The sequence below is a fragment of the Suillus bovinus genome (assembly GCF_016758785.1).
Source record: "Suillus bovinus strain UH-Sbo-P2 chromosome Unknown EDB93scaffold_18, whole genome shotgun sequence".
In the NCBI taxonomy this organism is placed as follows: domain Eukaryota; kingdom Fungi; phylum Basidiomycota; class Agaricomycetes; order Boletales; family Suillaceae; genus Suillus; species Suillus bovinus.
The window spans coordinates 55,116-81,133 of record NW_024542074.1 but is presented as its reverse complement, the minus strand read 5'-3'; the positions used below and the strand labels follow the sequence as shown (position 1 = coordinate 81,133).

Here is a 26,018-nt window from a genome sequence, read left to right as displayed (position 1 = left end):
GGCGCCGAGCGGGAACTTTGATGCCTGCTTAAGGCAAAGACATGTTGTTGGGTGGCAGTGCAGTTAAAACGTTGACCATATCGGGGACTAGTGTAAGGAGGAAGGTGCAGAAAATGGTATTATTTTAATATCATATCTGAATTTCTCATGTCCCCGTGCTTTCGCAAAGTATATCGGCTGCAGGAACTACTGACCATTTGCATCTGTAACCAGTCTATGTGCGTCATTTCTGCCGTAGGCAGACTGCTGGCAATACTTGTGCTGGCATTTTATATGTTGCCATCCATTTGGAGGCACGTCCACGCAACAGTGATTCCAGAGAACAGTATAAAAGTCAGCCCTCTTTCTACTTATCACCTTCAAAACTATCTAATCCCATATCACGAATCACAAATTTGAAACAATGCATTTCCCCTCTGCAATTGTCCTCGCCGTCATTTTTACTTTAGCATCATCAATCTCTGCCATGCCCGCTACCAGTGACACGGCTGCCGCCCAATGTTTCAGGATGTGCTTCTGGGATTCAGATTGCGGAAATCCAGATTGCTCTTTTCATCAATGCGTGTGTATCAGCATTTTTCTGAAATTGAGAACACTACTTATTTACATGGCAGACCTTTTTTATGTGCACGGTGAGTCATGTTTTTGCTTTCACGTCCGTGAAGTATGGCCTGATACTGACGCGCGAGTTACTAGTGATCTGTAGAGTTGATCAACGTTCAACGCGTATCAAGAAAACATACGTACAATATTTTATTACGTGGCTCTTTACATATTGAAGTTGCCGTAAAATTCGGCGAGGTGGTTGTGTGGTTGTCCAGGCACATCAGATCGTGCGAAAGAGCCAAACAATTAAGTAATCAATTACTCATTCGTCGTGTCTGCTACTGCAATTGAAATACATCACCTTGCTCCGCAAGTGCAATCATCTCCGCAAAATGGTATGTTTCATATGTCACATACATATACTATTTCAAAGAACTCTTATAGGCCGCCAACAGTAATAATCTCTTCGCGGAAGTTCAAAACACCAGGTTTTAATCAATCAATTGCGAACTTATGCATACTGACTCTAATTTGAACATTCGTGGATATCATTGTTATAGGTAATCTTGCACTTTGTCATGTAATTGGCGTGCTGGGGCAATCAATAGACTCGGATGCTCACGCTCACGATTGGCCCAGTGAAGCAGTTTGAACTTTTCCGCCCATGAGGCCTATCTAGATCTTGTCGAACGTTCTCGGTACGATTAGAGTCGAAAGTCGGAGTATGCGCTGTACGCAGTGTAAGGTACGGTACCTAGGTGTGTTTTTTCATCAGGTCCAACGTCGTGCACATCCATTATTTTAATTATACGATCTAGTACAAGCCTGTCTACGTCATACTGACAGCACAAGACCGCCCCGTGGAGTGACCTGCATCCTCCTTTTGGTGTCGTTACACGTCATATCTATGGACATTTCCTAATTGAACGAAAATTACACGTCAACTCCAATATGCGAAGTTCTGGACCAATGACGTCCTGATGCACGTTAATCAACTCGACCAATCACTAGTAACAGCGTCAGTGCCGAACGCTATATACTGCACCAATGTGAAAGAAGAAACACGACTCACATGACAGAAAGGAAAGATCTGGCATGCAGGTGAGTCAGGCCATTAAATTCAGGAAAACTACTGATACTCACACAAACCCGCAGATATTCAGACTGCGGACAGGTGTTGCATTGCGAATCAAACATGCAAAAGAAGCCACATTTCTCAGCGGCAGCGCCAATGGGCGTGGCAAAGACTAAAGCAGCACCGATAGCGAGGACCATCGCAGAGCAAAAATGCATTATGAGTGAGGATGTGACACAGGATCTCAATCTGGAAGGGTCATTAAACATCTTGCTTATATGTCAAATAATGTTTCTCGCGGTTATCAGTATGCATTCGAATTTCAGGAGGAACCGGTCGATCGTTGATCCACGGGAATCCCCTCAGGTCAACTGATGTCCAAGCTTTGAATGTCCCTGGGATTCTTCTTGCCACTGTATAGTTGTGCCGTATTCGAACGGATCATATCTCCAATGCCAGCAGATTGCCATCCAAGGTCTGTTGGAAATTTGGTGTGACGATTGAAAATCGCTCCCGGGTCGCTGGTGAAATTCTGTTGATGAATCGAACTTTGGTAAGATCGTCCTCGTTTATACATAGCACTGGCTCATCACATGACTTCATTTGTGTAATTCATAACGCTGATTTTAGCAAAATCTGCGCAAGCACGCATCAAAATTGTACTAAACTTCCGCTAATGACCACAGAGAAAAGCATTTTGCTGCTGTCTTGCCACGGTGCAGTGGGCCATTGTGTAACTTGTATTGATGCACAATCGCACCTTCTCCCGGCGGGCATCTCCAAAGCGACATCAAAGAAGAGGAAGAACTTACCTTACCTATCCGAAGAAGTGTGGTTCGACTACGACGAATTGATCTATTGCCAGCCTTTCTTCGCGCTAGCCCGAGATATCCAGATATCCACCCCATCTCACCAATGGTCCTCGAAAAGCCTCCTCCGCGCAAAGACTGACTTTGACACTCCCCGGTCGTCTCTCGATTCTTTTCAAGTAGCCAGTCCGACTCCTTGAGCTCGAGTGAGGGAAGTGTTTCCATCTCTCCTTTTTTTTCCCTTTCCTACCACTCCAAGACCAGAAACCGACATATGGAGCTGCTCCACGATACCCTCGCTTGTTGCTCGCCCTTGCGGGGGCGTCGAAATCGAAGTTGAAGTTAATATTGGGATTAGGGTAAGGGTCCAGATGAGTATATCCCTCTGTTCTGTTGTCTTTGCTGAAGGTTCTTGATATCACTTTTCTCTCGTCAACGACGATGGCAATTCATAATCATTGTATCTATCATCATGATCGCTCGCTCATATCCATATTGTACCTCCGACTTTGCATCTATTTTCTTTTTCGTTGAAATGTGTTTCTAGTCCTGAGTCTCTTATACTTTTTTGTTTCGATCTCTGACGTGTTTCTACACTCTCTAGCATACCGGTTCACACTATGATTCAATGTTTAGATGTTTCATTGCTAGGTTCTTACATTCATTCACGACTAATAATTCCTGATAACTGAAAACACTTAGTAGTACATACAACTGTCAATCCGAAGCTCAAGCGCTCATTTCCTGATCGCCCGAAAATCACGCAGACTCCGCCGATTCTTTCCCTAATGGCGCGTCGGTCGGCTTTACAAATCACTAATAAATTGTACGTCAGTGCCAATGGACATACTGCATCGATTTGAAAGCAGAAACGCGACTCACACTACTACAGAAGAAGAAAAAGTTCTGCGATGCAGGCGAGTCATGTCATCAAATCCAGGAAAGCTATCGATACTCACACAATACTGCTTATTGCATATGTTGCAATCTGAATCATGATTGCAATAATTGGGACATGAACTCACAGCCGCGTCAGCGGGCATGGCAGAAATCGATGATGCTAAAGAAGCAACGACAGCAAGGACAATTGTGGAGGAGAAACGCATTGCTTGAGTCTTGTATGATGTGGGTGGGATCAAAAATTTCTGACAAAAATCGTAGGAAGATGGCTGGCTTTTATGGATTGAACATTTTTCCTTGAAATTCACCTTGTTGTACCTTCAAACAGATGTATCTGTAATGCCAGCAGGATATCTTGCTGGCCTTAAGACCATGATCTGTGTCGCTCGATGGGGCCTTTCTCCCATATCCGTTATTGTGCCAGCTTTATTTGGAGGTACGCAATCATACGGTCGGGAGGTACATATCACCCACAATTAATATCTGACGTCATGGCTAGCCACGCACACCAATATTTAGAGACATCTGGCTGGTCATGTAAACGAACCCAACAACCTTTCGATGGAGCATGGCGACACCTTCGAATTTACGCAAGACCCTCTTGCTCTTATTATGGAAACTGTTCTGACGCTGGACTTGCGAGAGGTGAACATGTGTTGCCCGGCGGGCCCCGAAGCTGAAGGCTCTACGCCAAATTGGCTCAACTATCCAAATGCTGGCAAGCTTGAATTCCCGCCTGCACCTGGAGTCCCGACTGAAAGGGTGCCACCCCACACCACTCCAGTGTCATTGGTGGTATTCACGGGGAAGTTCTGCCGTGTACCACGAGAACTTCGCACCGAGTCTCTATTCAGATATATCATATGACCTTCGAGGCGGATGGGGAACACTGTAGGACGTCGACTAGCTTTTATATCCTGCACGATACTGATCGATTTGCCAGAATTGTTATTGCTCGTGTTGTGAAGATTTCGGTAGAACCTTCAGGCATCGAAATTTCTCTTGCTCATAACCACAGAACGCTCGCTTTCCATCTCGATCGTCCTCGGTCGATATCTCATCTCACTCACTCGTTGCTCCCTTGTACACAATATCAGCACTTTCTTTTTCTTGGTTCGTTGTCACCGATACACGGAGTTTATCTCGTCGATTTTTCACGCTTGAAAGCGCAGTATGTAGTTGACCGTGCGCAAAAGTAATAGTTCTGAGATCTAGAACTGTTTTTCAGAGTCGTCCTTGGCATTGAACGTAGTTGCGAAAGCAAGTCTCAAGGGAAATTGCTTACGATTCACTATCCAGCTCGATCGATGAGAATTGTAATCCGTAGAACGCAGTAGCGTTCGAGTAGCTACACTTGAATGAAATGACGACGGAGCGCCATTATGCGTATTCTTGCATTTCTAACTAATCCCCTTGTCGAAAGCGGAATTGCGTTGTAATGCGCGCAAGAATCTCCAAGAGTCATATGAGACCGGGTGCCGCAGGCCTGAACTGCCCCAGTTGCAATGCAATCGTCAAAACAAAGAGCCAACTCACGAAGAAGTCTGCTTGTCATATCAGTGCATTCTATTGTTTTCTTGTCATGTAAATGGGGTGCAGTTATAACCTCTCGCAAACTGAACGTTGGTATGATTGAAAGCAGAAGTGTCGCATGAATATCATACATAAGACTTCAACGACAAAAGAACCTAGGCAGCGTGAGTGAGAAACATATACGCAGTCAGTGAGGAAAATCATACCGAGATGTAAAGCAGGACAAGAGATGGCAAACATTTACTCCTTTCAATGTCTGCCTGACTGACGCCTATTCACCCAAGGGTAGCGCACAAGCTACTAGTAGAACCTGTGACAAGACAATTCAACATGCCAAAGTGCGATCCCAACGATGCCCCGATGATGAGCAAGGGCCCGATCATCAACCACAGTGCCGGGAGCCCGAAGATGATCACCTTGGCGGAGATGAACGAAACCTCCATCTTCATTGCGATAATGCCTGGAGGAGAAATATATGAATGCAGAACTGACAAACAAAAAGGGCGTTATCGTACCAAATATTAGTGTCAGCGCCTCCGCGCTTGGAAGCAGCCACGAAAACACAACAAAGAAACGGAGGATACCAGGCAGTGTGCTCATATGCCAGCCAATGAGGAATCCCCTGGTAGCGAAGAGGAATTCTAGTGCAACAGCAATAGCCGTCGTCAAGTAGAGAGCGTGAAGAGGTGCCCACGGGAAGAATGCACCGAGAGCTGCAATGGACCACATCCCGCGGTTGATAGTGAGGGCGGCGAGTTGTTGTTGCAGTTGGACGCCATAAGCTTGTTGTTCGAGATGCGCATCATCTGCCCAAATGATCGAGACTGTCACGATACCGTAGAGAGAGCCGACGATTTGAATGAGGAATGATAGGTATGCAAGGTAGCCTGCATTGCAGACGGAGTGATAAAGATCGAAAAGCTGCGTGCTGAGCCCAGGGTCCATCGACATTACGCCGACAGCCTTTTTGGGAGTTGCGGTGGAATGATCTGCAAGCCATGCAGCGAGTACTGTGCGCTTTGCTAGACCTGAGTCCAATAGGGCACCATCGACTTAAACGCCTCGAACGGGAACTCCATGGATGCAAGCACTCACCCGTATACCTTTGCTCTGCGACATAATTACAAGTGGACTGTTCCGACGCACCGGGATCTTCTCTGTCTTGGATATAATATCTCACGAAGGAACTCTGTAGTCGTGACTCTTCAATGGCTTCAACAATCTCGTTGGATTTATCGAGGGAAAGAAAAATAGAGGCGATAACCCAGGTTTGGAACCATCCGATTGCTGCAATGATAGGTGTTGATAGCCAGGAATAATTGAGGATGAACTCTCGAACGCTGTTTAACCACATCCTGCGAGTCTCGAAGCTCAAAGTCGTGCACCTGAGGTCTTGGATAGGCCTTAAGGCTTGAGTATCATTTAGCGCCCAAGAATTGATCGCGCCATCATTCGGTTCAAAGGAAGCTCCGTGAGCGGCAAAAATAAACTTTTGCTATCAGAATGAAAACCTCCGTTTATGACGGACTCGTGTTCAGAAATATCGATGAACCGGACCGTGATATCAATCATGATCATGAGGAGTTCCAGGAAGGAATCAAAACATAACCGTGAAACATAGTAGCTTATGTAAATGTCATATACACGCGGTGTCTGTAGTATGTTACTCGAAAGTGGCCCGTCACTATTTTGCCTGCCAACTCTGCGATACAATTATTGGCCCGAATATTGTTGAGCAGGAGTGTCACGTCCCAGCAGCAAAGAATGTCCATTGTCCTGTTTATCGGTAGATCCCAACGAAAACGTATGGAAAAATCTAACAGACTTCTCACCACCCATACTGGAGGACGTGAAGTCAGACATCGATGCTGAGGTATCGTACAGTGGTCTCTGTTGCAGAAAGACGTCGAGGGCCTGTAACAGGCCTGCGCATGCTTCTGCTGTTCCTTGTACAGGAAGAGAAGCTGACCGGGCGTAGAGAATTTGGTGGAAGGAATCGTTTTCGTTTTTGCTATAGACGCAGGATGCATCTCTTACGCTGACGATGTCTCCCGCAGCGACTGTTGGCTGCAACCGCTGGTCGATCTGGCATTGAAGCTTTCCATATGGAATAATGTCTGTAGGCCTAGTCACGAAAGTTCGCTCGTAAGTTCAAAGAACCTTACGTTCTATGCGGTGGCGATAAGAGAGTTGAACCAGTTGTGCACCAACACGGCAATTGAGCTTGGATTCTTGGAGACCAGGCGAACCAGAAGGCCGAACGACCACCAAAGAAAGGGTAAGTGCCAAGAGCGTGTACAAATCAATGTTGCTCTCATGAGGTCTGTTGAGTGTAAAGAGAGTAGCAGGTTTTGGGAGTAATCAGAGAGCCAAAAATCTGCGACGAGCAGAGTGGTCAGTGTGTTAGACTCATTACAGCAAAGAACTCGAGCAGTGCGGCGTGCGCGACTCCTCGCTCGTCGTTCGAGTTCTTTCAAGTTCATGCAATCGAAGGTTACATAAACCGTGTGAATTTGCTGAACAGTTCGCCAAGCTTGCTGGCCTAACTCCAAGTAAGGAGCTCATCAATGCGGCCAAAGTCACTTTGCGCCACTGCTATTAGCGCTCAACGTTGAACTGTCCACCCACCCACCGTATTCGCAAGATCATGAGTGCTGACACGAACGACTCCTCCTCGGCTCCAAATACCGTCCATATCGAAGATGTGATTCATCCAGAGAGGGACAATAATTTCCGTGCTGTAGCAACTTCCAGTAAATTCCTCAAAGCAAACCAGAAGAACTTCGCCTTACAATGCACGCAATGTCACACGAAATTGGAGAGACCTTTGAAATGCGCAAAGGTGGTAGTCAAATATCTGAATACTGTCGCAGCCGTTCATCGTGCGTCGCAAACTGCTTTTAGTGCAAGAGCGTCTCGTATTGCTCAAAAGAGGTAGGATCTCCGACTGCGATGAAATCGAGATCTGAAGGGCTGACGTACGTCGTGCGCCTTCTTGTGTACAGTGTCAAAAGAAAAATTGGCGAGTATCGCTCATGCTTGATAAATATCGAGTCCTCACTTGATGATAGGTCTACCCATAAACCGACATGTCACGAAGTTGAACGCTCCTCGGGGGTACTCAAATTCATACAAATGTTCAGTGCAAACTCGTCGCTCACGATGTTCCTCAAAATTGGTATCGTTTTCGGCTGTGGCCTGTTCGACGATCCCCGGATCGGATTCGATGTGCCATTCATGGCACGTGTCGACATCGCAGTGGAACCCAGTAACATTCTTGACTTTGCTGGATTGTATTTCGACGACAAGGCTGTTGGAGAGAAGCTTCAAGGGATGTTGCAAGTCAATGCCATCACTCCATGGCATCCAAAGCAAGGTCCCCTTACACCGAGGTGGCTACAGATATGGCGCGAAGCTCGGGCAAAGTTTAACGCAGAAGGTTTTGCCAAAGATCCCGTAGGACTCGTACAGTTCATTGGCTGTAGTTCCGCAGACGACTCAGGGAACTCAGTAACCACTGAGTTGCACATCCCCGCTGCTGTCCTTGATATTGCAAGGAAACGCGAGCCCCTCATAGGTATCTCTGCTGTCACAGGCAAGCAGTTCAAAAAACCCATGAGCGCTGTGACATGTCTAGAGTACGTTCTCCGTCCTTATCATTGGATTCTAGCAAGTGGAGCTTCTTACATTTACATCACATAGGTATATCAATTTGCATATTCGGGCGGATAAGCAGAATCAGTTGCATCTGCGGGCTGAGATGACAGAACAAGACAAGGAAGTCATTCGAGCTGCAGGTCGCGATGAGGATACACTTCCGGCTCGTATCCTCAAAGATAAGATGAAACGTGAACATCTTTATGCTAATGTCACGCAAGCGACACGCGAATAGTCGAATGTGAGTGTGAATTTTTTCAACTTTCGTTCTGTACTAAAACAAGGAAGGATCCTCGTACCCATCTAATCGGAATCTCTTGTACGATACCTGAGCTGTCATTGACTGGACCGTTTGTGACCAAACCGATTTTCCCTTGCAAACCTTAGATGTGGGATCAGAGAAGTATGGTTCACGAATCAATGTTTTGTGATTGTAAGAGATCAGATACCCAAAGCGTCCATTTCGTGCTTTAAGAAGCTTGTACAAGCACGTTCTTTGAACATCTGGCATGTGACACATCTTTGCTTCGTCATGTCTCATGCGTGCATATTCTAAGATACCCTTCACGATCATTTCCGATGCACGTTTCCGTTTCTCCTTTCCCACCATCGAAGGCAGTTCTAAAGCTTGATTCATCGCCGTGATTAGATGTACCACAGGTGAGTATTTCATAGCTTTCACTGACATGAGTTCAATATTTGATCTGTGCGAACACAGGAACTCCAAAACGGAGACACTGATAACAAGATATCAACGTCAAAGCCCATAGGAACCGCCTAATAATATCTACGGATTTGAAGGAGAGATATAGCGCCAGAATATTTTTACGGTGATTTCTTTAAAACACGGCGATTTCTTTGTCCATGTTGAGGATGTCCATGCGAAAATGGAGGATGGGCTGCTTCATTCGCATGTCATGACTTGTGACTACTTCGGAGTTGTATCGTCGACATCCTGTGAAAGCGGTGCGCGGAATGAAGATGCTCAAGTAAATGTGTGTCTGAATGCTAATGAATACTCCACCTGATCTTTTTTGACCCAAGGCACATCAATGATGATGTGTAAGTGCTAGGCCAAGAAGATTTGCTAGCGGCGGGCTACCTTGAATTATGACTGCAAGCCAGTGTCTTTCTCTTGATCTGAAGGTGGTTCAACACAACCTTTTGCACCGGACTGGTTAGACGAAGGGCGCATTTCAGGTACTATGAAGTGTTATACGGAAGAAGGAAAAACCACACTTATTTTAAGCTGCCTGCACAAATTTCGTATCGTCGCTGTCCACGTCGAGTCGATAAGCCCATCATGGAGTTTGGAGGTGATGGTTGGGTGAGTAAAAATGGCAAGTCGTGAATACAATGCGATCTTCGCTGATTCGTTGAAATATATATCCCAGGTTCTATATGCGGAATAGTGAAACAATGGGGCTATGAGATGTGTTTCTCCTCGGACTTTGGCTATGCGTGTGCGAGGTGGAATCATAAGAATACGGTGCGACATTTGTAGCCTGCTCATGAAAGTGACGAGCATGATCAAGTCAATGGTTTCTTTGCTCATCTGCAGATCTCGCTACCAACTCACAACCTTTCCTGGCTCCAGCTCAAGTCAAAACTGAAAAAACATCGATGAAACACAACGGCCATCCATACAAGCCTGTACAATCAGAAATCGGGCTTTTTGCTTGTTACAGGCTTCTTGGCTTACACGTGCAACTTCTTTTTTTACCTACTATGCATGGTGTCTTATTTTCGACAGATATCAAACCCACAGCACGAGTCAAGATGTATCTACCAGTGCAATACCATGGCATCGAGTATACGATCGGATGCACTGAATATAGTACGCCACTATTGCCCTTGTCTGACTTTATGCCATGCCATAGAATGCTACCTTGTTGCACACTGGATCGATGGCTACATGGTATCCATCTCCATCATACTGATTTTGGCAATACAAGCGCTGAACGGTGGTATATCTAGCACGAACACTGTTATTAGACACCACTAACATCCCCCACTCGCTCACACCCATCTCTCGAATATGACCGTGGTCTTGAACGATCCTAGTTGGTGGCCGCTAATCAGTTTTAACATTTATGTCAGCTATTGGACAGGTTTGTCGTATCAAGATCTCTTGATCTAACATTGACTTGCTGTTTCACAGTTGCCGCCGGCGTCGTGGTTGTATACGATCTGGGTGAGAGGGACAGTCTTTGAAAACTGCTGATATTCTCATAATATTTCCAGTACTCACGATCGGAGAGGAGGTAGGTCGATGATATAGCCACAGTAGCAAACTAGCTAATAAAGGTATCATAGATCGAACTCATCTGGGTGAGTGATAAGAGTCCCGTACGAGGAGAAAACAGGAGAATGAAATGAAATCGTGACAGAGACAGCGCTGGTCTCTGATGACTGTGTTGTATTTGGTTGTTCGTACCTCATGTTGTGCAATAATATGATTGGCAAGTTATGCTGACTCCAAAATGTTCTAGATACGTTATACTGGAATACCATTTTCTGTGTATGTGTCGAGGCCAAAAACTTCGGATCTTGCTAATAGTTCATATCTGACAATTAGTATCTATGTTCTGGGTATGTCTCATAGTATTCACTGTGTTCGATTCTTCTAACTGGCAGCACACAGACAATATGCCATTTGTCTCGCTAACAGATGCAGTGAGTATTATGCGACCATCTTACTCCTATTCGATGAACTCACTTTATATGTAGGGGTGAGTGAGATTCTGAACATCGAACACGGCTCAGAAGTCAACGCAATGAGTTAATAGGTGTAAGTCGGAGTGTTTCGTACTAGTACGAGGGTGATCACTAATCGGGTGTTTCAGGCAATAGTATGTACTACGCACTCAGTGCGACAAATATGGTCGTTTCTGTCATGTTGTATGGTGAGTTATCCAGCTGCGATACCCTTTCGATAATGACTCGACTGAAACACAATGCAAGTCATCATAATTGCTCGCTTGTATGCCATGTATCAGGGAAATAGAATGATGCTCATCTTCCTTGTTATTACCTTTCTGGTTGTTAACATCGCCTGCGCAGTCATCGTAATAATACAATTCAAGCACTTTGTAGGGGGTAAGCTTTACTCATTGAGTCGAAGAATGCAGCTCATTGGACAAACACCAGAGGAGTTGATAATTTCTGGCACATATATGTGCAATTTTATGGTTGATGGGGACTCCCAGCTTCTGACTTCGATGCTTTGGGTGCTCAACACCGTTTGGGAGATCCTTGCACTGTGTCTTTCAGTCTGGATATCTATAAAACACTTCCGTGACCTACGACGACTCGGCCCATCGACAGGATCGACTATCAAGGACTGTTTCAAAGTGTTAATAAGATCCCACGTGTTTTATTTTGCAAGGTGAGCTTGTAATGTGAATGTAGTTATCTTTTTCTGCTAAAGCTCCGCTTGTGCTAGCGTTGTTGGTGTCTCTTGCCTCCAGTTTGCTAATATATCTCCAGAATTCGACGTGCGTCAACCTTTTGCTAATATTTGCTTGTAAACCACTGCTCATCATTTCTGTAGAATTCGAATTCTATTGGAGTTCAGATACTCACTGGTGCTTTTCAAATTCTATTGGTCTTGCAGATCTTTGTGCTAGGACCACGGCTCATCCTTAGCGTTCGAAAATATCACGCCAAGCTGGTGGCCATCCCTGACACAGAAACCAGCATGAGATCGATTGTCTTCCAGGAGCATGTACATATATCGACTGGTAGTACTGTGTAGGGAAATGCTTGCCGAGTGATGTGCAGAAAGAAGAGTCGAGGATCCGTCGTGGTATTTATTTGACATATAGTGTTTCGAAGTATATTCAAAAGGTCTAGGCAAACCTGTTTCTTGTTGTATCACTACTGGAACGAAGTAGCTACCACTCACACTTGCACCAAGTAGCAAGCTAGAATATCTGGAACATCTAGCAGCCAGGCCCGGCATATCATGTCGTTGATAGTAGTGAAATAGGGTAAACAGCTTACAGCTGAACGTCCTAAATAAGCCGTCACCAACATCCGTCCCAATTCTTTTGGGATGCAGACTACTATATTGAAATGCGCAGATCAGCACGGGTGCACTGGCATATGAGCAGGCATTATCAGATCGCAAATTTGAAGAGAAGACATCTAGGCATGAAGTTGAGTCGTGGAATAGAGCTATGCCAGCGTGCTGGCTGAAGGTACGTGTAATACTTACATACAGATTTGAACCTAATGCCGGATTGGTGCGAAAATCAGCTGAGGGAAATAGCGGGATGAGTGGTATCGTGAGGCTTGTCACGGTGAAGCTCCACAATCCCTTGCTTCACATCTCGCCGCCCTTCCACAACCACTGTTTGCAAAGGCAATCACATGGCCCACAGTTCCTGTAGAAACATCCCGAGTAAGAGTATGCTTGCACACAGGACACACTCGTGACGTAAAGAAACTGGTAGAAGGTATTGTCGACTGAGTACAGGCATGGGTCACAAGAGAAAAAGTAGAAAGACAGTGGCTGAATGTGAGAGAGGGTGAGGGTGTAGGAGTATGGATGGAGACGAAGTTGTAAGGAATTGTATTTGGAAGCATAACGTCGATTTGGAATGTAGCTATACACACCAAGTCAAAATGCGTGTCTTGCTCCTCCATCTCTTCGCTTGTTATTAATTACTACATCACTCCTACGAATTTCCTAGCACGCGTGCTCTCTCGAGCAAGGGCTCGTATGAGCGGCTGCAAATGTATCATGTTAACCGCTGACGCTAGCTCAGTTTCGTGCGGCAAAGGGGCGACGTGGAGAGCAACCTCAGGATGTAGAATCAAAGTGCACCACCAAAAGTGAGAGAGGTGAAGAGCGCCTCGGAGTCACAAGGGTTACGATACGCTCAGACTGATTCAGTCATGCAAAGCCTCGATCTCACGAGTACTTCGCGCGAGATAGTCATCGTATGAGTCATGATGTAGTGCTGCATGTCAAGATAGAAATACAGAAATTGAGCAATCCGCCCAAACCTGCATCCGCCATGCTTACCAGCATCTTTGAGTTTAGTGCGAAACCGCGCAATCACTTCACGGTTGTATGCGATTGCTGAGAGTTGCGTATGTTTGACGGTGCCTACACGGCGTTTGCAATGCCAGCACTTTGGTTTAGAGGACGGCAGAGACCCACAGAAATGCAAGCCTACCTGAGACATGAATAACACGCGGAATGACCCTGACATCGTGGATGCTAGTGAGAAGCGTGACTGCGCCCCATGCAATCCGATGTTGGTCTCGTGCGACACGGATAATACAAAGGTTCGTGAGTGGTGAAAAATACTTGACTGCAGCCATTTATGTAAGATAAGTTGAAGGATTATGAAGGATATACGCACCATTCAACGACATCCCTACCGCTCCCCATCCGGTGTCGCCAAAGTTTGTCACGACGCTGTCGCGAAGAGCGTTGTAGATCAACCTCCCGTCCAGAGATCGTGTGCTGAAAGACTGTTTTTCAGTGGAGGCATCTACCGTAGACGTATCGACAAATTCGACAAGGAGCCAGCGGTTCTTGTTTGATTGTATGGGTGAGCATGTTGTATACGGTTGAAAACCAGGTTTTTTTTTACCTTGAACCGAACCATGACTTGCGATAAAGTGCAAGCGTTCCACGGTCAATAGGTAGGCCTTGAAGGAGATGGAGAGTGACAAACTGGAAGCTCCAGAATGTTATATCATATCACAAGACTGCAGCAAGGCGGTTCACCGACTTCGAGGAGCGACACAACAAGAAATCATTGGGTTTGTCTACGTAAACCTCGTCTTGGATGTAATTTGAAATACCATTTCTAATTATTAATAAATACCACATCCCCGACCAAATTTCTCCTCCATGCAGAACACTTGACAAGCATCTTCCTACACAGTCACGGTACTGCTAGTTGATACATTCACGGAAAACAATCGAATCCATACTAGTTTCCGAGTCAAATTCGCCCACAAGTTTGGCGTAATATTGTCGAATGCTAAGAATGAGGCGTGGTCCCAGAACAAACATCTGGATGCCCAATAACATCTGACGAACACTATAGAGCATCTGAGTTCGTAGAGACTTTGAACTCTACAGAAATGATGAGCAGTAGTTAGAAGCAAATGTCAACAATAGGTCGGCGTACCGCACACTCTGGAAGGAAAAAAATGTAGGTGCAAGAGATAAAAAGAAAGCTAGTACGTACGGAACTTGAGCAAGAAAAGATAAGCACATTCATATTCAAAGCTCACCTTGCAAAATAAAGCACGTGAGATTGTATCATCACTCTGAGACAGTCCCCGATGGTCGATCCTGTTGATAGGCCGAGTCGTCGCCAGTCACAAAAGTTTTTCACAGCGATCCAGGCTGAAAGACACAGTGCGAGGCCTCCCAAACAGTGTAGAGTATCCAAATCATTGAATTCAGAAGCCGGAAATCCCCAAATGCAAAACCGCACATATGTGTGCTAGAAAATATCAGTTGATCTGGTGATCGTCCAATGAGCCATATTCTTCAAGGGAATAAGTATAGCTTACTGGCAACTGGTACATGATCATGATACTGGTTCATAATTAGTACTGAGCAGGCGATGTTTACAGCCAGGAAGATAGTAACAAGGAAGACGAGCATCATCCTAGATCTCTGATACATGGCATGCAACCGAGCAATCATGATGACTTGCATCATGTTTCAGTCGAGTCGATATCAGAGGTATTGCAAGTGGACAACTCACCGCCTAAAATGACAGTTACGAACATACTTGTCCCACGTATTGCGTAGACCGTGATATTGCCTGAAATACAGAATTAGTGATCAACCTCGTACTAGGATCAAACACTACGACTCACACCTATAGAGTCGTTATGTTGAGCTAAGTTTAATGGTCAGAATCTCACTCACCCCTACAAATGAGTGTATCCATTAGATTAGGATGAGATGGTTGTGGAATACTCACTGCATCTGTAAGCGAGACAATCGTCGTATTTTCTATGTCCAAGTGGTCAAAAGAATCGAACACAATGTATATGAGACATACCCAAAATGATGATACTAATCACAAGAGACGGGTTATTTAGTACAGGACCAACTTGTTGGCCACAATAACATACGCAGAATACGGAATTCCAACATAGCGCGTCTAGAACATTTTGGAGTCAGCACAACCGCCGACCGAGCTGTGGTATAACATAAGGTACGAACAACGATATACAGCACCGTCATGAGAGACCAGCGTTGCATCTGTCGCGAATTCATTGTAAATTTCTGTCATTTCATTTGATGAGACTCTGCCACTCACCCAGATCAGTTCAACCTATGATACTATCCTTCTTAGCGAGTTGGCTATTCCAGCAATAGCACCAACGTACCTCTTGTCCGAGTGTTAACACTGGAAATATCATAAGAATATCAGCGGTTTTCAGACACTGTGCTGCTCACCCCAATCGTATAAGATCACAAGACCTGTGGCAACTGCGAAGCCGTAAGTCGATATTATAACGAGACATTGCCAACTGATATGACGAACCCAACCAATAACTGTAAAAAATACCCAAATCGATTATAGGCCACCAGCTGGGACCACTTGGTACAACGGTCATATTCGAGGGATGAGTGTGAGTGAGTGGGGGATATTGGGGATGTAACGATCTAGTGTTCCTGCTAAATATACTAATACCACCGTTCAACGTTAACGTTCAGGCCTTAGGGCTTGTAGCAAGCGTATCGCCAAAATCGGCAGTGATGAGCATTCATTTCCACCTCCGAGTCAAGGTCCTTGATTGATTGAAGTAAGTATTGCGATGCGAAATGATGTGGGAATGAATTCATTGATTTCCGCCCAGGCCAGTGTCACGCTGCCCTGGACTGTCATTTAGTGGCACTAAGTCAACGTGAACGGTTAGGTGACTGTCAAGGTGGTTCAAAATTCTAAGGTCGGAAAATGGCGAACCACTTTGAATCTCAGCCAGAACGGATTGTGTAACATATCATAATATTGTACCCGTCAACGTTCACATTCAGAACGTTCTAGTACTGACCATATGATAGACGATACGATTCCATTTGCTGTCATTCGATGAGAACTATCGGTCAGTTGAAGCCTCTAAGAGAACTTTTTTTTTTTAAAAAAAAAGAAAGAGTTTTTAGCGTTACTGGTCAACGCGAAACAAACACGTGACTCGGAGTTACTTCAAGTTACACTCTGACAACACCAGCACCATCATGATATCCTCGTCTTCTGCCTCCGCTCGAGTCAGACACCAATAAATTTTCGGACGACACGTTTGTATATTTGGATCCATACAGCTTGACTACTGGGATAGACTCGAATAAGTAGTTCTGACCAAGCAGTGCTGCGGACAATCGGACTCTCGCACCTGAGCGCTTGATCACAGGGTGTCCGGACTCTGTTCGTTCCGGGTTTGATGTATTTCGAAAGGTAACTTAGAAGTCCGACTGATAACAGGGTACTCACCGGTTTTGTTTATATCTTCACATCTGTGGCGCTATACCACATTCACTATCTCCTGCTTTACTGACATGGCTTCAGAACACCTTCATGCAATCTCAGCTGACTGGCTCAAAAGTCTAGAGGTTGCATCGTCTACCGGAGATTCCACGTCATTTGTGAGCCATTTCCTTTCGGACGGGTGGTTAAGAGGTCGGTGCTTGTTCAAGGAACTGAGGCGTACTCACAAGTGCTCTCTCTTAGATCTTCTATGTTTTTCTTGGAATTTTAGGTCGCTCTCAGGTCTGGACAAAATACACCGATTCCTCTCGGAGGTGGTTGATGGAAAGCCGCGATTTGAGCATTCTGGTCTTCGTGACTTCAAGCTAGACGATCACACCGCCAATGCGCCTTCACCATTCAAACTGCCAGGCCCACAAGGCATCGAAGGAGTACAGGGTGCTTTCACTTTTACAAGTACGAAACCAGCTGCACTCGGACGAGGTTTCTTCCGTCTGACACAAGATGCCGATGGAAAGTGGAAGGCTTTAACCCTTTTCACAGACATGCAGGACCTCATCGGGCATGAGGAGTCTTCCTCAGATCAACACGGCCTATATGAGGGTCGAAAAATAACCTGGGAGGAAGATGTTGAAGCAAAATTCCGTGCTATAGAGGCGGACCCCACTGTTTTGATCGGTGCAGTATAGTTTCTCTCGTTAATCAAGATGAGTTGACGAGCGTCGAGCACAAAAGTTGGTGGTGGACAATCTGGCCTTATGTCTGCAGCGCGGCTGGGTAGGTTGGGCATTCGTGCGCTCGTGGTCGAGAAAAATGCGCGTGTCGGAGATTCCTGGCGACAACGGTATGTGAAAACACAACGATAGTGTCTTTTTCTTTGTTATAGATGCGGACTACAGGTATCCAAATCTTACGCTGCATACTCCCACACACTATAGCTCCAGTACGTCTTACCGCTTCTATAAGAGGCTCGGTGCTAATCTATACACAGTGGTTTACAGTCCCTATCCGTATGTACTCTTCGCCGTTCAAAGGTGTAATCTATCTCAGTAATGTTAGGACAACCTTTCCCAAGTACATGCCTAAGGGAAAACTTGCTAACTTCTTAGATTCATACGCTGTGGACCAGGAATTATGTGTCTGGCTCTCGAGTAGCATAGCCTCAACTCCAGTGTACAACGCGTCATCCGCGAGATGGACTGTGGAAGTCCAGCACGGCGACCGGAAAGTAATCATTCACCCCAAGCACCTGGTACTTGCCACAGGAAGCGGGAGCCCTCGCATTCCTACTTGGAATGGAATGGAAGAATTCCAGGGAGCCTTGTATCATTCCGACTTCCATAGAGATGCAGAGCAATCTCGAGGCAAACGCGTGGTCATTGTGGGTGCGGTAAGTCGTATTTCTCCGTTTCACACTTGGGTGCACATTCACAAGAGCATCAGGGCAATGCTAGTGCAGACATATGTGAAGACTTTGTAGCGCATGGTGCCACCGAGGTGCGTGTGTGGATTGAACTGTATTGATGTCATGATTTCATCAGGAAGGAAAGGTAACAATGGTCCAAAGAAGCGCTACATGTGTTATATCTTCGACTACCGCAGAGAAAATCATCTTTAAGGTGCCTTTCCCTGATGGAACTCCTATTGAGGAACTAGATTTCCGTTATAATTCAATGCCGAAGGCCTTTGTCCTGCAACTGCAAGTCTCAGGTGGGACAGAACACGTGAAGATGTTCGACAAGGAACTCCACGACAGTTTGCGCAAGGTTGGATTCAGATTAACCTGGGAATCCTCGCCCGGTAGTGGCGAAGTTGGGCTGGAAGGATTTGTATTCAACCGCCAGGCGTCAGGAACTAGTGCGTTCGGATTTGTTCTTAAGATGAATGTCTTTAAACACCATACAGTGCTTGACGTTGGCTGTAGTAAGCTAATCGTCGAAGGCAGAGTCAAGGTAGGACTTGTATTCATTGTCTGAGGGCTGTGTCTGATTGTTGCGATATATGCCCAGATAAAGCAAGGCCAAGATATCAGTCACTTCGAGAAAGATGGGATCACGTTTAAAGACGGCTCCAAGCTTTCAGCAGATGTCATCGTCCTAGCGTACGGTCTGACTGGTAGTTTCTCATCGATTTTTCTCACACACGTTGCAGTACAGGAAATGAACCCATTATGAAGACCGCCAGAGGTCTTCTCGGCGATGAGATCACTGATCAACTTTCTCCGCCAGAGGTGCTAGGCCTTGATTCGGAGGGAGAATTTAATCAGGTATATCGACCCTCTGGACATCCGGGACTTTGGTTTGCTTCTGGTTCATTTGAGTTCTCGCGCCCCTCCAGTAAACACCTGGTGGGTACTTTCCTCTGTCTGTCTGTACATCTCTTGACGAATGCGACAATAAAGGCTCTGCAAATCTTGGCCAGAGAGCTCGGTCTAGCATGACAACACGGGCGTGCCGTTATACATATGTATCTATATCGCAAGTCAACATCACAGATACCGACGTCGTGGCTTACCACGGAACAATTATTAGGGCTGCTCAAATGTAAACGTTCGAGTTCGCTTGGCATCAGAGCACCGCTAAATGTTGCCAAACCTAGCTTCTGTAAACAGTGAATATTCTATAGATATCCTAACAAATGTCTGCAGCATGTTACTTGTCGCTCCGTCATTTTTGTCACTGTCCTATGCCATTGCCTTGCGATCTGAGTTCAGGTCGTCAAGGTTCAGCATGACTCTGACTCGCTCAGTAAAAAAGGCGAGGAATTGAGACAAGAAATCAAAGTATGGGGGCGACTTCAAAGTGAACACATCTTGCCTTTGCTTGGGCTCGTTCATGGATACGGCCCTTTACCTGGCCTTGTATCACCTTGGATCCACAATGGAAGCTTGGTTCAGTTATTGGTCAGAAAACACAGCATCTTGACGCGCCATGAACGTTATCGCCTGGTGGGTGGTTTTGGCTATGATCTCGCCGTATCTAAAACTGAATTTGGTTAGCTGCAAGATATTGCCTCGGCGCTGCAGTATTGTATGTCTGCTTGCCTACGATAGTGGGAATTTTCAGTGATTTTTTTTACTAGTGCACTCTTGTGCAGTGGTTCATGGAAATCTAAGCGGTGTAAGTTCAATTATCGAAAATTAGGCAGACGAGCACCGATCTCTGATGTGCCGACGTCAGCATAACATCTTGGTGGACTCGAATGGTCGTGCCTTTGTAAAGGGTAGCGGGCTTTCCACAATGCTCGATGAGATTGCAGAATCAGAATCTTACGAGACTCGTCTGGGAGATGTTCCTTGGACAGCTCCCGAGTTAATGATCGACAGCTCCAGCGGACTTCCGACGTCCCAAAGCGATGTGTGGTCTTTCGGTTGCAACATGATCCATGTACTGGTATCCTTTTATCGACGATGAAATCACTGTATTTAACAACATTTTTTTAGATTCTTTCTGGACAGGAGCCCTGGCAGGAAGCTCCAGATAACACTGTAAAGGCCCATTTGCGTGACAGCCAAGTACCACCATTTCCGAAAGGAATCAGCGACCAGGATCTGTCTTTCCTCCAGCGATGCTTCTCGCTTCGGCCTGCAGATCGCCCTTCTGCAGATCAAATACTAGCCGTTGTGCACGAAGAGTCCTTACGTTGTATACCTGGAATACTGCAGACTGCGGAGGATACGGTCTCCAAGGTTAGTTCGTTCATTGAAACTACGTTTGTTCGAGCTGACCTGGATATCAGCATGGTTCTCCCTGTGGCATTCCTGATGTAATGACTGAATTCAAACGACGTGTTTTTGATCAGGTTCCATCACACCTGATTTATATCCCAAAGATGAAACTGATCTCACGGGAAGAACTTCTTACCATACTGGAACCAGAGAGGATCACGGAGGAGGATATATCTAAGCATCAGGGATGGTCAAGAAAGTCCGCTATAGAGTCGAGGTTGGTCCCCGACATGCTCAAATATGCCATCCTATCACACAGATGGGGAAACTCCGAGCCAACATTTCAAGACTTGAAGTCGGACAAGCGCGAAGGAGCAGGTTATGAGAAGCTGTATCAGTTTTGCACAAAAGCGAAGGAGCTCTATGATTGCAGTCTCGCATGGTCTGACACATGCTGCATTAATAAGGAAAGCAGCTCGGAGCTCGATGAAGCCATACGTTCAATGTACAGATGGTACCGCGATGCGTATATATGCATTGTGCATCTGTCGAAATCGCATTCATTAGAGACACTAGGAATCGACGAGTGGTTCCTTCGCGGCTGGACGCCTGCAGGAGCTCCTTGCACCTCTTAGGATGAAGTTCTACGGTCCTAAATGGACATCCCTGACAGATAATGAAAACGACAAGGACGACGCAGTGGTCATCTATGCTCTTTCCCGGGTTACAAAAATCCCTGTGAATCACCTGTGCAACTTTCGCCCTGGGCCAAACCGTGCCTGGGAGAAGATGACCTGGGCTGCGAGCAGGAAGACAACCCGCATCGAGGATGTTGCCTACTCCCTCACTGGTATCTTTGACATCAGCATGACAATCGCATACGGAGAAGGAGATCGAGCATTCCAAAGATTCATGGCAGAACTGATTCAGAACTGCAAGGAATGGCAAATTCTTGTGTGGGCTGGCAGGCTTCCTGGTTGTCCAACGGAGCCTAGCTGTTACCGCACGACGAACGACACGGCATTAGATATGCTCAAGAATCGTCAAATCTCGTGGTGGGGAGAGGGCTGTGGTGATTCCGACTTCTCAATTACAAAGCGTGGCATACAGGTCAGACTACTCATACTTCCTACCTCTGTTGACCAGAGCGAGTGGGACTTGACATTCCTTTCCCGACCTGCAGGCCGCCGCTGGATCTCACCACTCAAGAAGCTGGTCGTACAATTTCACACTTTCCCCCCGGCATCTACGACAGAATGGGCGATCGGGATTGTCAACTATCATGATCATGATGACCCCAACAAGGGAATATTGAAACAGAAGGAAAGTTATATATGCTTCCTCTTGAAGCGGTTTCGTTGCCCTGGCATGGATACTGTACGAAATCACTGGAGGAGGCAGATCACGGAGGACATTTTGACTGTTTCTTGCGCAAATGACTTTGAGAAAATTCTAGTGTGTGTCTGTTTATAGGTGACGGAATCGAGGTTGTGAATTCAATCTGGAGGAGTTATGAACGGACTGCAGTAGTGACAAACTTCGTACTTTGTTATTCGATAAACGTTGACTTGAGTGTGACTGTGTGGTCTCCAATCTGTGCGGAGGGCTACCATAACACAGCGACCAAGCTCAGCATATGCAGCTCGTATTGTCTGTAAGCACGATAAACTTTCTGGTGAAGAATTATTAGGCAGTCTAAGACCAAATTATCGGTCAGCGACTACAGGTACTTATCTGGCCATCCGTCATGTTTCAACCTGGTAGTGGTACCAAAATATGAAAAAAAAAACCTAAAGGGAGGCCGTCTGGAGGCTTTGCAGCGGTACGACATCTTTCACGCTGGAAATGAAGGTAAAGAAAGGGAGGGTGATACTCCACTACTAAGCTTTGGGGGAGGACGGCCAAACCAAGTGTGGTAGGGAGGGGAAGAACTTGATCTGGGAACAAGTAGACGTGAAAAATTGTCAGTAGCATTTACATAGAATGAGATGAACAAAAACATCAGGCTTGAAGCTTGAATGCTTGGAGTCGCCTCTAAGAGGTGTGTCCTCACAGCGTCTCCCCTTTTGTTATTCCTCCTTTTCCATCGGCATCCAGTAGACACATGTCTCCATCATGCCGGTTATCTCCATGCGCCCTGAGGGTAAACGCTGTGTTATTCAGGTCGGCGTTTAGTGTTTAGTGGATGCGGGAAACATGGATGATGAGGGTGATCCTGTCGTAGTTAATGGAGTGTGCAGACGATATACAGGAGTCACGGGATGTTGATTAGTCGGACTCGATTCCCATATTTTCTGGCGGCGCTTGCCGATTCTCAGTCACTGGCTCAAAGTCAATTCAAATTTCAAAGTTCAAGCTCAACGTAAAGGTCAAAATCAAAATATCGCAGTAATATGGAAGGTCTTAGCTCAAGACAGGTTTCAGCAAAACGACAAAATAATTTGCCTAGTACGCTTCCTCATATAAACGTGAAGGCTGAATCATGTTGGGACAGCTAGATCCAGAATTCTCGCACCTGAGCGCTGAGCACTGCTCTTCACAACATCCAAATGACGTGATCAGAGTCATGATAAGTGTGCTCGGACTTTGTACGTTCAGGGTTTGATGTAAGTAACTCGAAAGGGAACTAAGTCCGACAGATAACAAGGCTATGAGCTCACCGCCGGTTTCGTTTCTATTTCCACATTCACTATCTCCTGCTTTACTGACATGGCTTCAGAGGACCTGCATGCAATCTCCACTGTCTGGCTCAAAAGCCTAGAGGCTGCGTCGTCTACCGGAGATTTCACGTCATTTGTGGGCCATTTCCTTTCGGACGGGTGGTTAAGAGGTCGGTGCTTGTCCAAGGAACTGAGGCGTACTCACAAGTGCTCTCTCTTAGATCTCCTATGTTTTTCTTGGAATTTTAGGTCGCTCTCAGGTCTGGACAAAATACACCGATTCCTCTCGGAGGTGGTTGATGGAAAGCCGCGATTTGAGCATTCTGGTCTTCGTAACTTCAAGCTAGAAGATTGCACCGCCAATGCGCCGTCACCATTCAAACTGCCAGGTTCACAAGGCATCGAAGGAGTACAGGGTGCTTTCACTTTTACAATTACGAAACCAGCTGCACTCGGACGAGGTTTCTTCCGTCTGACACAAGATGCCGATGGAAAGTGGAAGGCTTTAACCCTTTTCACAAACATGCAGGACCTCATCGGGCACGAGGAGTCTTCCGCGGATCAACACGGCCTATATGAGGGTCGAAAAATAACCTGGGAGGAAGATGTTGAAGCAAAATTCCGTGCTATAGAGGCGGACCCCACTATTTTGAATCGGTGCAGTATAGTTTCTCTCGTTAATCAAGATGAGTTGACGAGTGTCGAGCACAAAAGTTGGTGGTGGACAATCTGGCCTTATGTCTGCAGCGCGGCTGGGTAGGTTGGGCATTCGTGCGCTCGTGATCGAGAAAAATGCGCGTGTCGGAGATTCCTGGCGACAACGGTGTGTGAAAACACAACGGTAGTATTTTATTTTTTGACATTATAGATGCAAACTACAGGTACCCAAACCTTACCCTGCATACTCCCGCATACCACAGCTCCAGTACGTCTTATCATTTCTATAAGAGTCTTGGGGCTAATCTATACACAGTGGTTTACAGTCCCTATCCGTATGTACTCATCGCCGTTCAAAGGTGTAATCTATCTCAGTGATATTAGGACAACCTTCCCCAAGTACATCCCTAAGGGAAAACTTGCACATTTCATTGATTCATACGCCGTGGACCAGGAATTATGTGTCTGGCTCTCGAGTAGCATAGCCTCAACTCCAGTGTACAGCCCGTCATCCGCGAGATGGACTGTGGAAGTCCAGCACGGCGACCGGAAAGTAATCATTCACCCCAAGCACCTGGTACTTGCCACAGGATACGGCAGCCCTCGCATTCCTACTTGGAATGGAATGGAAGAATTCCAGGGAGCCTTGTATCATTCCGACTTCCATAGAGATGCAGAGCAATCTCGAGGCAAACGCGTGGTCATTGTGGGTGCGGTAAGTCGTATGTCTCCATTTCACACTTGCGTGCACATTCACAAGAGAATCAGGGCAATGCTAGTTCAGACATATGTGAAGACTTTGTAGCGCATGGTGCCACCGAGGTGCGTGTGTGGATTGAACTATATGATGTCATGATTTCATCAGGAAGGAAAGGTAACAATGGTCCAAAGAAGCGCTACATGTGTCATGTCTTCGACTACCGCAGAGAAAACCTACCTCAATGTACCTTTCCCTGATGGCACCCCTGTCGAAGAGCTAGATTTCCGCAGTAATTCGATGCCTAAGGCCTTCTTCATGCAACTGAAAATCTCAGGTGGGACAGAATATTCGAAGATGCTTGATAAGGAACTCCACGATGGTTTGCGCAAGGCTGGATTCAACTTAACCTGGGAACTTTCGCCCGGTAGTGGCGAGGTTGGGCTGGAAGGATTTGTACTGGACCGCCAGGCGTCAGGAACTAGTGCGTTCGGATTTGTTCTTGAGATGAATGTCTTTAAACACCATACAGTGCTTGACATTGGCTGCGGTAAGCTAATCATCGAAGGCAGAGTCAAGGTAGGACTTGTATTCATTGTCTGAGGGCTGCGTCTGATTGTTGCGATATACGCTCAGATAAAGCGAGGCCAAGACATCAGTCACTTCGAGAAAGATGGGATCACGTTTAAAGATGGCTCCAAGCTTTCAGCAGATGTCATCGTCCTAGCGTATGGTCCGACTAGTTCCTCATCAGTCTTTCTCATGCCGTTGCAGTACAGGAAATGAACCCATCATGAAGACCACGAGATCTCTTCTTGGAAATGAAATTACCGATCGACTTCCATCTAAGGTGTGGGGTCTTGACTCAGAGGGAGAACTTAATCAGACATATCGACCCTCTGGACATCCGGGACTTTGGTTTGCTGTTGGTTCATTCCAAATGTCGCGTTTCTACAGTAAACACCTGGTGGGCTACTTCCTCTGTCTGTCCATATATCTCTTGCTGAATGCGACGGTACAGGGTCTGCAGATCTTGGCAAGAGAGCTCGATATAGTATGATAAAAGAGTGTTGCCGTCATACATATATCTATATCGCAGGTCAGAATCACAGATACCAACTCAGACATGACTTACCATGGAGCAATTATCAGGGCTACTGAACTGGCTTGGAATCCGAGCACCACTAAGTTCGCCAAACCTAGCTTCTGTAAACAGCGAACGTCGCAAATCCTACATCCTAACGATGTATACAGTGTTTTTGCAGTGTCTTGCGATCGTGTACAAACTGACGCTGTGCGGATGGTCGATCGAAAGCTGGTGCTGCTCGATGACTGTTTTC

The 26,018-nt window shown here is 46.1% G+C and overlaps 8 protein-coding genes across 8 annotated transcripts; 6 read left to right on the top strand and 2 right to left on the bottom strand.

The window, feature by feature from the left end:
- Nucleotides 1-3,669: 3,669 nt before the first annotated feature.
- On the top strand, nucleotides 3,670-4,197 carry EDB93DRAFT_1249074 (uncharacterized protein; the record flags this gene model as incomplete). Its single annotated transcript, XM_041452800.1, has 2 exons — nucleotides 3,670-3,789; nucleotides 3,850-4,197. The coding sequence occupies 2 exons, from the start codon at nucleotides 3,670-3,672 to the stop codon at nucleotides 4,195-4,197; spliced, it is 468 nt and encodes a 155-aa protein (XP_041308988.1).
- Nucleotides 4,198-5,138: 941 nt separating this feature from the next.
- Nucleotides 5,139-6,217, bottom strand: EDB93DRAFT_1249073 (uncharacterized protein; the record flags this gene model as incomplete). Its single annotated transcript, XM_041452799.1, has 3 exons — nucleotides 5,139-5,323; nucleotides 5,379-5,891; nucleotides 5,959-6,217. 3 exons carry the CDS (start codon nucleotides 6,215-6,217, stop codon nucleotides 5,139-5,141), a joined length of 957 nt encoding a protein of 318 aa, XP_041308987.1.
- Nucleotides 6,218-7,815: 1,598 nt separating this feature from the next.
- On the top strand, nucleotides 7,816-8,755 carry EDB93DRAFT_1083013 (uncharacterized protein; the record flags this gene model as incomplete). The annotated part of the gene is made up of 2 exons (XM_041445733.1): nucleotides 7,816-8,501; nucleotides 8,566-8,755. The coding sequence occupies 2 exons, from the start codon at nucleotides 7,816-7,818 to the stop codon at nucleotides 8,753-8,755; spliced, it is 876 nt and encodes a 291-aa protein (XP_041308986.1).
- Nucleotides 8,756-13,416: 4,661 nt separating this feature from the next.
- Nucleotides 13,417-14,144, bottom strand: EDB93DRAFT_1239917 (uncharacterized protein; the record flags this gene model as incomplete). The annotated part of the gene is made up of 5 exons (XM_041451694.1): nucleotides 13,417-13,487; nucleotides 13,553-13,636; nucleotides 13,707-13,844; nucleotides 13,896-14,070; nucleotides 14,130-14,144. 5 exons carry the CDS (start codon nucleotides 14,142-14,144, stop codon nucleotides 13,417-13,419), a joined length of 483 nt encoding a protein of 160 aa, XP_041308985.1.
- A 2,924-nt stretch (nucleotides 14,145-17,068) lies between these two features.
- EDB93DRAFT_1082852 (FAD/NAD(P)-binding domain-containing protein) lies at nucleotides 17,069-19,437 on the top strand (the record flags this gene model as incomplete). The annotated part of the gene is made up of 10 exons (XM_041445717.1): nucleotides 17,069-17,189; nucleotides 17,241-17,675; nucleotides 17,733-17,841; nucleotides 18,057-18,387; nucleotides 18,441-18,494; nucleotides 18,548-18,854; nucleotides 18,903-18,949; nucleotides 19,007-19,098; nucleotides 19,149-19,344; nucleotides 19,399-19,437. 10 exons carry the CDS (start codon nucleotides 17,069-17,071, stop codon nucleotides 19,435-19,437), a joined length of 1,731 nt encoding a protein of 576 aa, XP_041308984.1.
- A 396-nt stretch (nucleotides 19,438-19,833) lies between these two features.
- On the top strand, nucleotides 19,834-20,909 carry EDB93DRAFT_250313 (kinase-like domain-containing protein; the record flags this gene model as incomplete). Its single annotated transcript, XM_041455854.1, has 6 exons — nucleotides 19,834-19,944; nucleotides 19,996-20,026; nucleotides 20,079-20,116; nucleotides 20,177-20,383; nucleotides 20,440-20,685; nucleotides 20,736-20,909. Coding segments are annotated over 6 exons (807 nt in total), but the record flags the coding sequence as incomplete, so codon positions are not given.
- On the top strand, nucleotides 20,910-22,277 carry EDB93DRAFT_250314 (uncharacterized protein). Its single transcript, XM_041455855.1, has 2 exons — nucleotides 20,910-21,178; nucleotides 21,232-22,277. Exon 2 carries the CDS (start codon nucleotides 21,301-21,303, stop codon nucleotides 22,135-22,137), a length of 837 nt encoding a protein of 278 aa, XP_041308982.1. The 5' UTR covers nucleotides 20,910-21,178; nucleotides 21,232-21,300; the 3' UTR covers nucleotides 22,138-22,277.
- A 1,096-nt stretch (nucleotides 22,278-23,373) lies between these two features.
- EDB93DRAFT_1224458 (FAD/NAD(P)-binding domain-containing protein) lies at nucleotides 23,374-25,738 on the top strand (the record flags this gene model as incomplete). Its single annotated transcript, XM_041451191.1, has 10 exons — nucleotides 23,374-23,494; nucleotides 23,546-23,981; nucleotides 24,031-24,147; nucleotides 24,366-24,696; nucleotides 24,750-24,803; nucleotides 24,856-25,162; nucleotides 25,211-25,257; nucleotides 25,315-25,406; nucleotides 25,453-25,645; nucleotides 25,700-25,738. 10 exons carry the CDS (start codon nucleotides 23,374-23,376, stop codon nucleotides 25,736-25,738), a joined length of 1,737 nt encoding a protein of 578 aa, XP_041308981.1.
- Nucleotides 25,739-26,018: the final 280 nt, after the last annotated feature.

What these genes read in the sequence shown, in the direction of transcription:
- EDB93DRAFT_250314 (XM_041455855.1), top strand. Translation starts at nt 21,301, where the DNA reads ATGAAGTTCTACGGTCCTAAATGGACATCCCTGACAGATAATGAAAAC.